This window comes from Globicephala melas, chromosome X (assembly GCF_963455315.2).
Source record: "Globicephala melas chromosome X, mGloMel1.2, whole genome shotgun sequence".
Lineage (NCBI taxonomy): Eukaryota > Metazoa > Chordata > Mammalia > Artiodactyla > Delphinidae > Globicephala > Globicephala melas.
Genome location: NC_083335.1, coordinates 69,261,871 through 69,278,541, shown reverse-complemented (window position 1 = coordinate 69,278,541; position 16,671 = coordinate 69,261,871). Strand labels below are relative to the sequence as shown.

Genomic DNA, 16,671 nt, shown 5'->3' with positions numbered 1-16,671 from the left:
CTGTACCATAATTTCCTTCTCTGGACCTAGCACTCCTTCCTTTTTCAGGCAAGCTTTTAGAAAAACTTGGTTGCTGATTTCTTCCTCTGAAAAAAATCCATGGTCTTCATCCATTGTTCTCTATCCCCACTACTTCTCCAATCTAAGCCCAGCTAATCTCCCACCTGCCTCCAGTCTCTGCCCTCCTTCAAGGCAGCTGACTCTCCAAGCCAGCAAGTGTAACCATCATTTCCTTGCTTTAAGTTCTTTGATGGCTCCCCACTGCATGCAGATCAGGTCCCAATCTTCTTCTCCATGAGGCCCTTTGTGATCTGGCCCCTGTCTTTATTTCTTGTCACTTCCCCACAGGAAACATGCATTTCAGCCATATTAACTACTTACAAGTTAGGGATATACACATACTGTTTCACGCCTTTCTTTATTTGCACATACCATTCTTTCTTCCTGGGATTCTCCTTCCAGCTTGACTGTCTGGCACATTTTGACCTGACCTATGAGCTACAGCTGAAACGTGGTCTCTTATGCAAAGACTTCCTGGATCTCTCACCTTTTCTTGGCTTCAGCCTTCTAGTCACCTAAGCGACACCCTCCTCATACTCCCTAGTCAGTTCTTGTCATGTCAGGTCTTATTTATCCCCACCCCTGCCCCTGATTTTTCTTCAATTGAGCCTCCTTCCATACCAGGCACTCTGCTAATGTTGTATACATACATTATTCCATTGAATCTTCCTATCACCCAGTGAGTTTGGAACCATTATTATCCTCATTTTGCAGCTGAAAACACTAAAGCTTGAAGAATCTGGGTCAGTTACCCAACATCACCCAGGATACAGGGTTAATAAGCAGCACAGTAGAGATTGAAACCCAGGCTGACTCAAAAGGCTTAACCCTGGCACTAAAGTACCTAGCCTTTACCCCTTTAAGGAGTGTAGTAACACCCCTTAAGGGAGAGGCTTGCTGGGCTGGGCAGAAGTGGACATGAAATCTCTTTAGGTCCATGTTCCCTGATGTCCTAGAGGCTGCAGACAGTGACCTTGGAGCAGCCCAGTGGCTGCTATCTATGGTTTCTTCCATTTGAGACAGAAAGCAGAGGGGGATAGGAAAGAAACTAGTACCTTTCTAAGGAGAAAAAGATGCAAAGCTTCAGGTACTAACACTGCCTACTTCAACAGCTCACACAAAATCCCCTGGCCAAGCCTTGGCAGAGAAGGTCAAACAGTCCTGGGCAAGACTGACAGGCGGCAGGGAGAAAGCTGGAGGTGGGGGGCGGGTGTGTGTGTGTGTGTGTGTGTGTGTGTGTGTGTGTGTGTGTGTGTGTGTGTGTGTGTGTGTGTGTGTGTGTGTGTGTGTGTGTGTGTGTGTGTGTGTGTGTGTGTGTGTGTGTGTGTGTGTGTGTGCGCGCGCGCGCGCGCGCGCGCGCGCGCAAGCAAATGAAGCCAGAGTTCAGGCTCCAACTGCCACCTGGTGGTCAGCCTTAGAAAGGCAAGTGGATGGGAGCTGGCTGGAGCCCTGTCTTGGCACAAGCTACAGGGCAGAGAGAATGTTCAAGTGAGCTGGCCCTGGCTCACAGCATTCTTTCACTCACTCATTCATCCATCCATCTGTCCACTCATTCCTTCATTCATTCAACAAAGGTGTATTGTACCAGGCACAGTGTAGGCACTGGAAATACAGCAGTGAACAAAACAAAAATGCCTGCTCTCCTTGAGCTCGTAGTCTAGTGGTGGGAGACAAAGAATAAATACGTAGATGACATTGTGTATTAGACGGTGATGAATGCTGTGGAGGTAAAAACACATGGGAAAGGGGAGAGGCAAAGGCTTTGCCATTTTAAGTAAAGCCTCGCTGAGAAGATGAAATTTCAGAAAAGACTTGAAGGAGGTAAGGGAGGTAGCAATGGAGATGTCTGTGGAAAGAAGGTTGTGGGATAAGGAAATAGCCCAGGAAAGATTCTAAGGTGGGAACATATGTGATGTGATTAAGGAGCAGTTAGGAGGCCAGTGTGGCTGGAACAGAGTGAGTAAGAGGAGGAGTAAGAGGAGATACGCACAGAGAGGTAGGCTGGGGTTAGATCAGGCGGGGCTCTGTAGGCCTTCTTATATACTGAGTGAGATGGGAAGTCATGGAAGGGTAACTTGCCCAGGATCACCCAAGCTAAAAACTGGCACTAGGCATTCTGTCTCAAAAGCCTGTGCTATGCACTGACAGGGATATACACATAGACCAGTGGAAAAAAAGAACCTAGAAATAGACTCATACAAATCTGCCCAGCTGAGTTTTGACAAAGGTCCAAAGCAATTCAATGGAGGAAGGATAGTCTTTCCAACAAATGGTAGTAGGGCAATTGGACAACCATAGGCAAAAAATAAACCCCAACCTTATACAAAAATGAGCTCAGAATGGATTACAGACTTAAACGTAAAACATAAAATTATAAAACTCTTAGAAAAAAATGGGAGAACATCTTTTGGACCTAGGGCTAGGCAAAGAGTTTTTAGGCTTAACTTGAAAAGCACAGTCCATAAAAGTAAAAATTGATAAATTGGACCTCATCAAAATTAAACATTTTGCTCTGTGAAAGACATGTTTGACTCACACAAAAAGACATGGATGTTCATAGCAGCCTAAAACTGGAAACAATCCAGATGTCCTTCATCAGGTGAATGGTTAAACAAACTGGTACATCCGTACCATCAGATACTTACTATTCAGCAATATAAAGAATGAACTCTTGATATATGCAACAACTCGGATGAATCCCCAGGGAATTTGCTGAGTGAAAAAAACCAATTCCAAAAGGTTATATACTATATGATTCCACTTTTATAAAATCCTTGAAATAACAAAACTGTAGACATGGAGAACAGATTTATGGTTGCCAGGGATTAGGGATGAAAGGAGGGAAGTAGGTGAGTGTGGTTATAAAGGGACAACACAAGGAATTCCTTGTGGTGATTGAACAGTGCTGTGTCTTGCCTGAGGCTGTGGATACATGAATCTCCACATGCAATAAAATTGCATTAGAACTACACACACACACAAATGAGTTCATGTAAAACTGGTGAAATCTGAATAAGCTCTGTGGATTGTATCAGTGTCCGTTGACTGGTTTCGATATTATACTGGTAGTTAGGATGCCAACATTGGCAGAGGTGGGGTAAAGGATGCACAAGACCTCCCTGCAGCTTCCTGTGAATTACTTCAAAATAGAAATTTCAAAACAAACAAAAAACCTTAGAAGAAACCATCAGAGATTCTAAACAATAAACTTATAGAGTATTCAATCCTAAAATTTTGAAGACCTCCACTATGTCAGTTTAAAAAAACAAAAACACCTTAACAGATTTACTAGCATTCATACCTAAAAAAAATCAGTTCCTCAAGAGAAGATCAGAACTACTTATGATCTTATGACATTAATAATGGGATATTCAAGGTGACAATTAGTCCAATACTGTTATTTTACAGATGGGGAAAATGAGGCTCAGAGACAGGAGGCTACTTGCCCAAGGTCATATAGCAAAGAAGAATGGTGGAAATAAAATCCTCTTGGTTCCCGGTTTCAGTGAGGATGATAAGAGGCTCAGCAGAGGAAACAAGGTCAAGTGCCTCCTCCTCTGTGAGCCTTTCTCCCTTAAACTCTGTAAAATGTCTGGTTTGAGTATGTAAAGTGCCTAGCCCAGTGCCTGGCACCTAATTGGTACTTATAAACTGTAATTTCCCTACCGCCTTTTTTGAGAGAGGGGCCCCCATGCCTTCATTCAAAGCCAGAGGGAAAGAGACAAAGACTGCAGCCACAGCAGGGAGTCACCCTCACCTTCCTTCCAGCGCCCCCTGATTTCTAGACCTCTAGTAGGGATTGATCCTGGTTATGTCCTGGGGGTAAGGTTGAGGGTCACCATGGAGATGCCTGGGGGGATGGGGACGACATTTCTGTTTCTATGGTGACAGCCTGAGAAGCAGGATGTGATTTGGAAGAAAGGTTGGGGAGCATGGAGTTCTTTCCATGGAGATGGGGAGGGGGCTCTCTGAGTCTCACCTAGGGGTGGAGGTAGGGGAATTAGAGAAGTGAAGACACTCATCTCCATGGCAACAGATGGGGAAGGGGTGGAGTCACCTAGGGAACAGCGGGAGGTGAAGCTTTCTATCTGTGATGCTAGAAGGCTGCTAGGGGTATCGCTTAGAGCTATTTAAATGTTATAAGTGGTCCTCCATGTACCACCTAAATTCATCTCTCATATCACCAGTATGCCTCCACATTTTGGAAAGACTGACCGGTATACCTACTGTAGTCTCTGTCAGAGCTACTGTGGGGCGCAGTTAAGACATTATCTAAGTTCTTTGGAAATAAGTGCTATACAAATGGGCATGCAGTAGTAGCTCCTGCTTGCCTTGCGATCCACAAGGGCAGGGGTTTTGTCTGTCTCATTCACTCCAGCGCCTAGAACGGTGTCTTGCACATAGCAGGCATTCAGTAAATACATGTTGAATGAATTAATTACCTACCTCTTGTTGCTTCCAACTGTAAGTTCCAATAATAGTGAAATGCTTCAAGTTCCCTACACATCCTATCACCATTCAAGACTCAGTTTTGGCATCATCACCTTTGAATGTATCACTAGAAAATCATATACCACTTTACATTGACTTGTTGTCTGTCTCCCTCACCTGGCAGTTAGAGCTTCGGGAGCAAAGACTATGCATCTTTATATCCCAGCAGCTAGCACAGTGGCTGGCACATAATAGGTCCTTAATAAATATTGAATTAAACCAAATGCCTCCCTATTGCTTACAGCACATCAAGTCTACCCACTTCTGGCTGACTCCACATCCTCCATAATGTGGGCCAGCCTACTGATTCAGCCTTGCTTCCTTCTACTTTTTAGCACAATCTGTTACATGTTCATTTCCCCTTTCGTTCTTCACTAGGTCTGTAACTTCCCCCCTCTTTTGTAGTATAGTATAGTGGTTAAAAGCATGGGCTCTGGAATAGGATCTGGATTCAAAGGAGTTGGGTTCAAATCCTGTGGTAAGGAAACACTAAAGGGCCAGTTACTTTAACCTCTCTGAGCCACAATTTCCTCATCTGTAAAATAAGGATATAACAACACCTATTTCTTACGGCAGTTGTAGAGAGTCATTGAGAAAATGCATATAAAATACTTACCACATGGGCTTCCCTGGTGGCACAGTGGCTGGGAGTCCGCCTGCCGATGCAGGGGACGCAGGTTCGTGCCCCGGTCCAGGAGGATCCCACATGCCGCGGAGCGGCTGGGCCCGTGGGCCATGGCCACTGGCCCTGCGCGTCCGGAGCCTGTGCTCCGCGGCAGGGGGGGCCATGGCAGTGGGTAGGCCCGCGTACCGCAAAAAAAAAAAAAATACTTAGCACAGTCATCTGGCAGGAAATGAGCACTCAGAGAAGGTAAGGTATTATTGTTTTGTAATTCATTTAACATTGAGTCCCTACCTAATGACCCCACAGCGTAAGGTGCTGTGCTGAGGTAAACAAAGTCGAACAAGACACTCTTCCTGACCTCAAGGAGCTCTCAGGCTACTGAGAGACAGCTGTGGATAAAGAAAACCATAGTCCAGTACTGTCATAAGAAGATGAATAAAGTGCTGTAAGAGCTAAGAGGAGGGCACCTCACCTGCAGGTAAACGATCAGGAAATGCTTCCTGAGGAAGTGATCCTTCAGCTAAGTTGTCAGTATTAAATATAAATTTGCCAGGCAGACAAGGGAGAGAAGGACATTGCAGGCAGAAGGCACGACCCATGTAAATGCATGAAGGCCTAAGAGGACATGATAGTTTGGAGAACTAGGAGAGTCCGCTAAAGGTGGAGCTTAGGATCCATGGGTGAACAGAATGAAAAGGATGTCAGCAGCAGGTCAGAAAGGATCAGAAAGTCAGGTATGGAGTTTGACCTTTAACAGAATGCCCCCCTCAGGGCTAAAGTTATTCCCTCCATTCTTACCAAATTCCTATTTGATTATTTGTTCACTGGTCTTTCCCATTGAACTGTGGGCCCCTTAAGGGCTCAAACCCAGTGTCTTGTTCTTTGAATTTCCAGTGCCTAGAATTTAGGTAGCACATAACTAATGTGGAAAGGAAGGGACTTCTGCAAGGTCACACAGCTACTCAGTAGCAGAGGTAGGACTCAAATATCAGTCTCCAGAGTGTTTTTAACTGTTTTACCACACTCCTCAGAGTTGGATATAAAAGTAGGAATTTAAATCTTTCATTTAATTCAGTCTTCACTGTACTGGAGTTTTTCCTTTCATGGCTTAATGAACTTCTTGCTACTAGTCAGGCAAATTCAAATCTCAGAAATACTTAGTGAAGATAGTTTGAACACTGGGGATTAAGTCATTACTCCATATATAATTTTTGACAAGTTACAGCCTGCTCTTGGCTTTACACTGTGCACAATTTGATCTCATCTAGTGTTACTGCTGGCATTACAGGTACAAATAACAGTAGAACATTACTCACTCAAGACAAAACAGCAGTAGACCAAAGAAGGTCTAAATTGCCAAGCGCCTCAATTCGGACAGGCAGGAAAAGGTCCACTATACCATTTCTCTCATGACTCACAAAATTTATCTAAGAGAACAAATCTGTGTTGATCCAAACATGACAAATGAACATCCATCATTTCGATCAGGGAGTCACAACAGGAAATACTTGAAAGGTCATCTCATTTCTATAGCTATGCACAGATTACTTAAAATGCTTTCTACTCTTTTCCTGGACTTCAGTTTCTCCCCATTCCGACTCACTCTATATACTGTTGACCAGTTAGTCATCCTAGCTCTGCGACTTTGGGCAAGTTACCTAACTTCTCAGGGTCTCAGTTCCTTCATCTGCTAAATGAGGGGGCTGTGCTAGATTAGTGCTTTTTATACTGTGTTACTTAGAGCCCTCGAGTCCCTCAGAAGTGCTTTGGTGCCTTGGGTGCCACTGCACAAGTTGGGGAAAAGATGGGCTGAGTTGGCAGGCTTCTGTGTATCTACTTCAAACACAGCAGCCCTTTTAAAAACTATGGGCCTGTCTAAAATTTGGTTTGGAAAAAGAGTTCTGCTATTACAAAAAGTTTAAGTGACATTATACTTACAAGATTTCTAAGGGCCCTTCTGGTTCCCCTAAACTAGGATTTTTTAAAAAATCTCTCATACACAACTGGGATTTAATGTGATAAAGTGTTTACACACAGAAACACAATAAATGACTCATTTTTATTATTACTTTTTTCTAACCACTTTTTAATCTTGGTATTATCTCAATAAGATGCAATTCAATATTTAAAATGATGATGTGAATATATGATATGCATTCTGAAAGTAACTGGTGATTCTCATGAGGACTGTCATTTTGAAAGCCATAGAAAAATGGCTTACAAAGTTCAAGACCAGATTCAAATTCTGCATATTTTTTTTTCTCTTAGGCAACAGTAAAGCTATGTCTTAATCCAAGCAAATGTGCAGGAACAAATTATCTTTAGTCTCACAATTACTGTTTCTAAGTCTCCTTCACAAGTACTATCTTTCTTCTTTGTATTCTTGGCCAAGGCTGACCCTGAAAGTTCAGTTTACAAGACTCATTAGAAGCACCAGACAAATCAAATTGGTGATTCACCAGAGCTTCCTTTCCTCCTCAGCTTCTAAAGCAGGTTGCAAGGGAAGGCGTATTAGAATCACCTGGGAAGCTTTTTCAACCCACACTTATGCCCCACTCTCCTCTCCTTCTTGCCAAGCACTGGTTTAGCTTGGGGCTTCATTCTGTCCCACATGAAAGGCCTCTCCATCTTTTTAAATCCTACTCAATTTAAGATAGATGGAGTAAAAACAATTGAACTTAGAAGACACTGGCTTTGTCACAAATCGTTGGGCAAGTCACTTATCTGATCTCAGGTTTTTTTCCTCTGATTTTTGAGATCCTCTTCCAACTTTGAAATTCTGTGACTGCATGTCATGTCTAAGAAGCTTTCTGACTACTAACATAAAATGACTTGTCATTTCTTGGGTTTCCAGAAACCTATGCAGTACAACATATCCCCTAGTTATATACTGTCCTATATTGCCCTCTAGTTGTTTTTACATGAAAAATTTTTTCTTCTCAATGATAGTGTAAACTACATTTAGTTTAAAAGCTTATTTTCCAGGGCAGGCAACATGCATTTTACTTAAATTAAATCTCCTAGGACAACTCGGGGTGTGTCCTATGGTAATCAGTACATATTTATATTGATTTGTTCAAAGCAATGAGGTCCCTTCTTTCAAAGTCCTGGAATTATATTTTTACATCAGCGCTGTACAGTAGCTGTTAGCCACAAACGTGAACCTAATATGTAATTCTAAGTTTTCTAGTAGGCACATTATAAAAGTGAAAAGACACAAGTGAAATTAATTTTAATAATATGTTTAACCCAATATATACAAAACATTAGCATTTCAACATGTAGTCAGTGTAAAAATTATTGAGATGTTTTACATTATTTTTTCGTAATAAGTTCTCAAAATCCGGTGTATATTTTACATTGAAAGCACATCTCAATTCAAAATAGCCACGTTCAAGTGCTCAATAGCCCCATGTGGCAAGTGGCTACCGTGTTGAACAGCGCAGTTCTGCGTAATTGAGCTGCTTTCCAAACCGATCACTTATTTTTCTATTCATATAATGACACTGGGCACTTAATAAGTACCAGGCACTGGGCTAGCCGGAGAGGTGCAAAAATTAATCAGACTCGTGGTAAGGGAGACAGATTTGTAAGTCACTAGCTGTAATACAATGTGGTAGGTGTTCTGATAGAGATGCACAGAAAATTTTCATTTGGCGGGGGAGGCTCAAGGAAGCTTTCACAGAGGAAGTGTGTGTGTGTGTGTGTGTGTGTGTGTGTGTGTGTATAGGAGGGGTAACAGTAACTTTTGAATGTGTGTGTGTGTGTGTAAAAGGGGTTGGTAACAGTAACTTTTAAATGTGTGTGTGTGTGTAAAAGGGGTTGGTAACAGTAACTTTTAAATGTGTGTGTAGGAGGGGTGAAGCGACGGGAAAGAGAGCAGGCGAGGATTGGCTGGGAGGAACCCAGAGCTCCAGCTGCTGGGTGTACGGAAGCCGGAGGGGGGCGCTACTTGCACGACCCTGGCCGCCCCAGCCCTTCAGGCAAGGGACAGCCTTGCGAGGTAAGGCGCACGCCTGGCCGACTCCGTGGGCGCGCCCGCGCCTACCCTCTCGCGCCCGCCCTAGCTCCGAATTCAGCCTCGTCACACCCGCGCTTCAGAGCCTACGGCACTGCCCAGACCCGGATCGGCGACGAGTAGCCACGCGAAAAGCAGCACCTAGGGTTTGCTTGTTTGCGCGTTGTGTGTCTGTAACAGATGCCTACTACCGGTAATAGGCAGCCTGGTAAAATGAGTCTATGGAAACAGTTGCTCGATTTAGCTAACAGCCGCTTCTGGCAGTTGTCCGACGCTTAGTTAACAGTGGAGCCGCTGGACCGATGCTGCGCCCCTTCCGGTTTCGTTGCTGGCAGCCCAGCCCATCTGTCCCAGGGCCGGAAGTGAGCTCTTCCCGTGTTCGTCCCTTCCCCAAGATGGCAACAGCCGGAGACGAGTTGCTGCTGCCGCGGCTCCCCGAGCTGTTCGAAACCAGCAAGCAGCTTCTGGACGAAGTGGAAGTCGCGACTGAACCCACCGGCTCCCGGATTATCCAAGATAAGGTGTTCAAGGGACTGGACCTCCTGAAGAAGGCTGCCGAAATGTTACTGGAGCTCGACTTGTTCAGGTATGGCGAGAGGGTAGTATGACTGAGAACGTAGGTAATAACAGTTACCAATGGCGGAACCATTGATCCTGGGTGCAGGAGACCTTTAAAACCCGGAGCCTTTCTTTCCTACCTCCCACTGCGACCTTGTGTACATTGTTTACATTCTCCACCTCTCTTCCGAGATACTTAGTATCACACGATTGTGCTCCCTAGTGTTGGCTATTTGCATAGGCATTGGGTGTGAGCGCACAGCCACTGTCAGTGAAGAAAACTGGCAGCTGTTCCCGGTGCCTCCTCCCTTTGTCCCACCCACACCCCAGCCCTTCCCTCCCCCAGGAAGCCAGGGCCACAGTTTGAATGCCCAGCCAGACTTCACAGCCTCCTCTTTGCTCTTTCCAGCCGAAATGAAGATTTGGAAGAGATTGCTTCCACCGATCTGAAGTACCTGATGGTGCCAGCATTTCAAGGAGCATTCGCCATGAAACAAGTCAACCCCAGCAAGCGTCTAGATCATTTGCAGTGGGCTCGAGAACACTTTTTAAACTACTTAACTCAGTGCCGATACTATCATGTGGCAGAGTTTGAGCTGCCCAAAACCGAGGCCAACTCTGCTGAAAATAACACTGCTGATTCCTCCATGGCCTATCCTAGCCTCGTTGCTATGGCATCTCAGAGACAGGCTAAAATAGAGAGGTGGGTCATTTGAAGACTGCCCAATGGCAGTGCTGTTGGCGGGGAGGGGTGCATGTTTTTTTTTTCTGGGGGGGTGGGAAAAAAATGGTGTGTGTCACTCTTTGGGTTCGTATTTAGCATAGGCCCTGGTGATAGAAAACTCCTGAGTTTTTCAAGAAGCCTCTGCCTTGGTTGAAATGACTATACCTAACTGTCAGACCCCTAGCACCTTATGGTTGCCAGCAACAGCAATGTAGTTTAGCAGAGTGTCTCCCAGTCTCTCCCACATCACAGCATAGCAATACTCACATGGTACAGTGAGATAAGTATCTCTGAAGGGCACAAATATCTTGTAGCTATAGTCCATTTATGGTCAATTGATTGAGAAACTCTGTTCTAACAATATTGGATCAGGTGTATAACATCCTGAACTAATCTTAGTACTGGCATAGCGTCATTATGTGACCTTGAACACCTTGCTTACTCTCTTAGTTTAGTTTTTTAAAAAGAGTGCTCACAGTGTTTAGGAGCTATACTAGGCACCGGGGATTCAAACTGAGTATGGGCGTTTGTATGGATATGGGTGGTGTCTGCCTTGGAGGAGCATACAGTGTGGTGAGGAAAAGAGGCATAGAAACAGTATAAATTATAAAATGATGTGATAGGGAAATGCACAAGGTATCGGGAGAGCAGACAGGAGGGGCACCTAACCAAAGAGGGAGCAGGAGAGACCAGAAGGCTCCCTGGACGAGGTGACTCCTGTGATGAGTTGTTTAAGGATGCATAGGAGTATCATCTAGAGGAAGAGGAAAGGAGGGCCAGCAGAGATAATAGCATTAGTAAAGCTACAGGGACATTGAAGACCACAGTGCTGGGGTGGGGAACAACCGTAAGCAATTAGGTGATGCTAGAACACAAAGTGGGTGGTGAAGAAGGGGAAAGAATGATGCTGAAGAATGTTGTAGGGTTCAGACCAAGGAGAGCTTGGGGTGTGAGGAAGGTGAAAGAACGACCTTGTTCCTGAGAACTTGGGAAGGGGGTTTGAATCCCAGCTCCAAAATTTAATCTTTCTGATTTGGGGTAGGTTGCTTAATCCCTCAGTGCCTTAATTTCCCCAGATGGCAAATTGGATAATCATAGGTCCTATAAAATAGAAGAGAAATGCATATAAAGCTCTTACCACATTGTCTGATACAGTAAGCACTCAAAGTCAGCTATTGTCGTATCTTCGTAGCTGAGTACAGGTCGTGGAATGAGAGACCTGGGTTTGAGACCCAGCTTTACTTATAAGCCATTGGATTTTGGGTAACTTGTGTAACCTGTCTGAGCCTCAGGTTTCCTCATATGTGAAGTCTAAGTAACAATGGTACCTATCTCATAGGGTTAAGAGGCATTAATAAAATAAACCACATAAAACAGCTAGCACAGTATCTGTTACATAGTAAATATTCTATAAATGTTACCTATTATTAGGCCATGCTAAAGAGCCTGAGATTTGTTTGGTGACTAGGGATCCACTGGAGGTTTTTTTTTTTCCTTGAAGAGTCGGAAGGTCATATTTGCATTTTAACTAGCATACTCTAGCAGCAGTTAGGAAGCATTCTGAGGGAGAAATTAGATCCAGTTAGGTCACAGAGGTGATGAGACTTTACTACTGCAATGGCAGAAGGGATGGAGGGGATATATTTATTTATAGGGTTGAATCTGCAGAAAACGATCAGTTGGTTGTGACAGGTAGGGTAGAATGAAGCAGCAAGGAAGATGTCCATGTTTCTGATGTAGGTGGGTGGCTGTGGAACTCATTGAGATGGGGGAATAGAAGAGGAAGAACAGATAGGGGAGAGTATGAATTGTATATTGAGACATGTTGCATTTAAGGTGCCTGGGAGACATCCAAGTCAAGGTATCTGTAGCATGAAGCTCAGTGGAGAGGCCTGGTCTAGAGAGCTGTAAACTGATTGATTCATTTAGCATATTTATTGAGCCTTTACTGTGTGCTGAGTAATGGAGACCCAGACAAAGTCCGTGCCCTCATGGAGCTCTTGTTTTGGTGGAGGAGATAGACAGTAAGCTAGTAAATAAAAATGTGATTTTAGGTGGTAAGGGCTTTAAAGAATAATAAAGTATGGTTAAGAGCTGGTGAGTGACAGAGAATGATTTTTGAGGAAATGGGATAGACTGATATGAAGTGGAATTCAGTATCATGTCCTTTGTGAGAAGGTAGGGGCAGCCCGTTGGCATATAACAGAAAGTTTAAACAGTGAATTTGGTATCCAAATAATCGTAATATATCCAAAAAAAAAAAAAAGACTGTAAATGCACTAGAGAGATACAAATGGTGTTGTGGACAAAGACCAGGGAGTGATCACATCTGGTTGGAGGGTTAAGGAAAAGGTTTCCGAATGTAGTAGCATTTGAGGTGAGACTAGAAGGATGCAAATTAAAAATGCAAATTACAGGTTAGCCTGAATGTAAAAGTAATAATACTCATTGTAGAAAGTTGGAAAACAGAACATTTTTTCAATTAAAAATAAGTCTTCATCCTAGCACTCAGATGAGCTTTGTTAACTATCTGATGTATTTCCTTCCAGATACATAGTTTTTTTAGTTAATAAATTTGGAAGAATACCATAAATATAGTTTTTTATCCTTTTTTTTAAACCTAACATCCTGATTTCCCCATGTCTTCTGAAGCCATGGTATTTAATGGTTAAATAGTATTTCAGCTTACAGTCATATAATTATTTAAACTAATCTTTTATTGTCAAATGCTTAGCCTGTTTATGGGTTGATTTTTTATTTGCTATTCTAAGTAATGTTATGAGGAAACATAACTGCATCTGTCACTGTTCCTGTAGGACAGATTTCTAGAAGGACCAGTGCCTAAGTCAAAAGGTTTGAATATTTTGACTCTTGATGGTAATTATATTGCTTTCCACAATAACAAAGTTTCAAAGTATGTCCCACTGCAATAGTACTGAATGGCAACACTTAGAAAATCCAGATGGGCAAGCAGGAAGGATACCTCATTGTTTTGATTTGCATTTCTTTGGTTAGAAAGCTTGATCTTTTTTTTTTTTTCTGTATGCGGGCCTCTCACTGTTGTGGCCTCTCCCGTTGCGGAGCACAGGCTCCAGACGCACAGGCTCAGCGGCCATGGCTCACGGGCCCAGCCGCTCCGCGGCATGTGGGATCTTCCCAGACCGGGGCACGAACCCATGTCCCCTGCATCAGCAGGCGGACTCTCAACCACTGCGCCACCAGGGGAGCCCAGAAAGCTTGATCTTTGAATTTTTTTTTTTTTTATGCCTGACAGACGGGATACCAACACTATCTTTTCGCTAATGGCTCCCATATTTATATCACTAACCCAGACCTCTCCTGACTTTGAACACCATACGTGGATGTTTCACAGACATCTCAAACTTAACATGCCCTAAATTGAACTGCTGGCTTTTTAATCCCCCAATGTGCCCCCACACTCATGTCTTTACCATCTCAATAAACAGACCACCACTCACCCAGGTTTTAAGCTAGAAACCTAGGAGTTAGCTTCAGTTCCTCTCTTCTGAATTGCCACATCCAGTCCATCAACAAGGCCTGCCATTTCTAGCTACAAAATGTACCTTATGTCCTTCTGTTTCTCTCTTTCTCCACTATCATACCTTCATCTAGGCCACCAGCATCTCTCACCTGAAATATCCAAGCCATTAACTATAAAGACCTGGATGATCTGGCATCTGCCTCTCTCCAATCTCGTCATATATCACACTCCCCTTGTTCACTAGACTGCTGCCATAATAGCCTTCTTTCAGTTCCGAACAGATCCAGTTCTTTCTTTCTACAGAGTCTTTGTACATGTTGTTCTCTTTGCATGGAATGCTCTTCATTTATCTGTCTTTCTGGGTTTTGTCTTTCTCCCCTACTAGAATGTATACTCCATGAGAGCAGTAGCCATTTCTCTCTTGTTCTCTGTGTGGTATGTCTAGCACAGGGCTTGGTATATAGAAGGTGCTCAAAAAATATTTATTCTTGACAAGCAGGGGGGAGCAACATGAGCAAGAGCCCAAGGCAGGGTAGTTGGAGGTATGTACAGGAAATGGAGAATAGTCTGATTTGGCAGAAGGTAAGAGTAGTATGGTTGGAGGACTGTAAGGAAGTGATGTGTATGGAACATTGAAAAGGAAGAGAGGGGCAGAAAGACAAGTTAACGTGTTATAATAGTACTTCAACTGGGAAGAAGTGATAAAAATGAAGTTACAACTATCAGAGATATTACTTTTGCAAGAAGCATTTATATGATTAGAAAACAAATTGTTCAAATCCTTATTTAATTTCTGTAAGTCCTCCATCCCCCACCTCATGACTTTACACAGTGAGGCCATCCGACATAAAACACCTAAATGGTATGTCCTCTCTCTCCCTCAAAACCTGTTTCTTCACATATCTTCTCTACTCTAATTCCCATCTTTGAGGCGTAAGTGTAAGTCTTGATTAACTGTACCTACATTCTTTTTTTTTTTTGCAATACGCGGGCCTCTCACTGTTGTGGCCTCTCCGGTTGCGGAGCACAAGCTCCGGACGCGCAGGCTCAGTGGCCATGGCTCACGGGCCCAGCCGCTCCGCGGCATGTGGGATCTTCCCGGACCGGGGCACGAACCCGTGTCCCCTGCATCGGCAGGCAGACTCTCAACCACTGCGCCACCTGGGAAGCCCTGTACCTACATTCTTTTGACAGAAATGGAGAAGTAGAAGCTGGGTAAGTAATGAGTCTAGTTTTAGATTTACTGAATTTAGGTCCTAAAGTGACAACTGGACAGCCATGTCCATAGACAGATGGAAACGTGTAACTAAAACTTATCAGGCTGTTTTGCTGCTAGTGGTAAAAATTCAGGAGTGTTGCTAGGTGTGGATAGTTTGCCAAGAAAAAACATGTAGAGAGAAAAAAAAGCCAAGGATAAAACCTTGGGGCAAATTAAGGGAGAAGGAAGAGGAAAGAAAGAACAGAGGTAAGAGACTCAACAAGGTACAGGTAAAAGTACTTATAGAAAGAAGCCTGGGGAAGAGAGAGGACAAATGTCATGTCCTCTATGAAGCTTCTCTCTACCTGTCTCCCCTCCCAGATATTGTAGCACTTAGTTTATGTTACTTATCAGGCCATAACAATCTGTTATGTTCTAGACTTGGAACTTCTAAAGGTCAGAGACCTTGACTAATTATATCCTTAATATCCTAATTATATCATCATATCCTTGGTACCCAACCAGTAATTGGATCATAGTAGATACTTGAGGTATCTTTGGGAAGGACAGATAGAGTGGTCATCAGAAAGATGGAAACAATATGGTATAGCAGAAAAAGCCTGGGCTTTGGAGTCAGACCTGGGGTGACCAGTCCAATTTCTGCCACCTAGTAGATGGGGCATCATCTAGCCACCCTTAACCTCAATTTTTCCCATCAGATAACAATATATTGCTGCTTACAAAGCACTTTCGTGAGTATTGTTCATTTGGTCCTCTTAACAGCCACATGAAGCAGATATTATCCCATTTTAGAAATAAGGAAATGGGCTCTGAGTACTGACTTGTCCAAAGTTACATGGCTGGTAAGTGGCCAGGCTTTAAACTTAGGTCTTCAAATTCCCAGTTCTAGTGCTGTTTAGAAAAGAGAGAAGAGTGGTCATTTGAAAAGGCAGAACATGGATTGAGGGAAGGTGTTTCTAGGATAGGGGAAAGGCACCAGTAGGGTGAAAAATTGTAACTGCTAATGACAGGGAGGATGATTGATTGAGTGAGGCTTGGAAGAGTGTGGGTGGAGACAGGATTGATAGCCAAAGTGGAATGGTAAAGACAACATAAGCTCCTTAAAGGCAAGAGGAGAGGAGGAAAGGTGAAGCTATAGAGATTTTAAGGTAAAAAGGGAAATTGAATTTCTACATTGGCTGGCCATCTGGTGAGCATGATGTTGGCATGGATCCACAAAAGATGATCAAAAAGATAGCTGAACAAGAGTGACCGTTCCGCTGAAGTTTGATCATATGAATTTGTAGTTGACTCATCTGACACAAATTTGTAGTTCGTTACCTCTCTTCAGCAGCTTGGGAACAGAAAAGGGGAATGAATGATGAAAGTGGCCCAGAGTCAGAAGGGTGACAAGCACTGGGGGATTCTAGGGTGATAGGGAGTGTTTGCATGCAACAGCTCACCATAGGAAATCTAGAACAGTGACAAAGGTCTA

The 16,671-nt window shown here is 43.5% G+C and overlaps 1 protein-coding gene across 2 annotated transcripts in view; it reads left to right on the top strand.

The window, feature by feature from the left end:
• Nucleotides 1-9,244: 9,244 nt before the first annotated feature.
• Nucleotides 9,245-16,671, top strand: part of IGBP1 (immunoglobulin binding protein 1) — a 38,471-nt gene continuing 31,044 nt past the window's right edge. Inside the window, exons 1-2 of one of the 2 annotated variants that reach the window (XR_009560710.2) lie at nt 9,245-9,780; nt 10,162-10,455. Coding sequence is in view for 1 of the 2 variants with exons in the window: in XM_060292374.2 (XP_060148357.1) it covers nt 9,497-9,780; nt 10,162-10,455 (578 nt within the window). In the remaining variant the exon portion in view is untranslated. The remainder of the gene's footprint in view (nt 9,781-10,161; nt 10,456-16,671) is intronic. The other variant, XM_060292374.2, reaches the window with a different exon arrangement.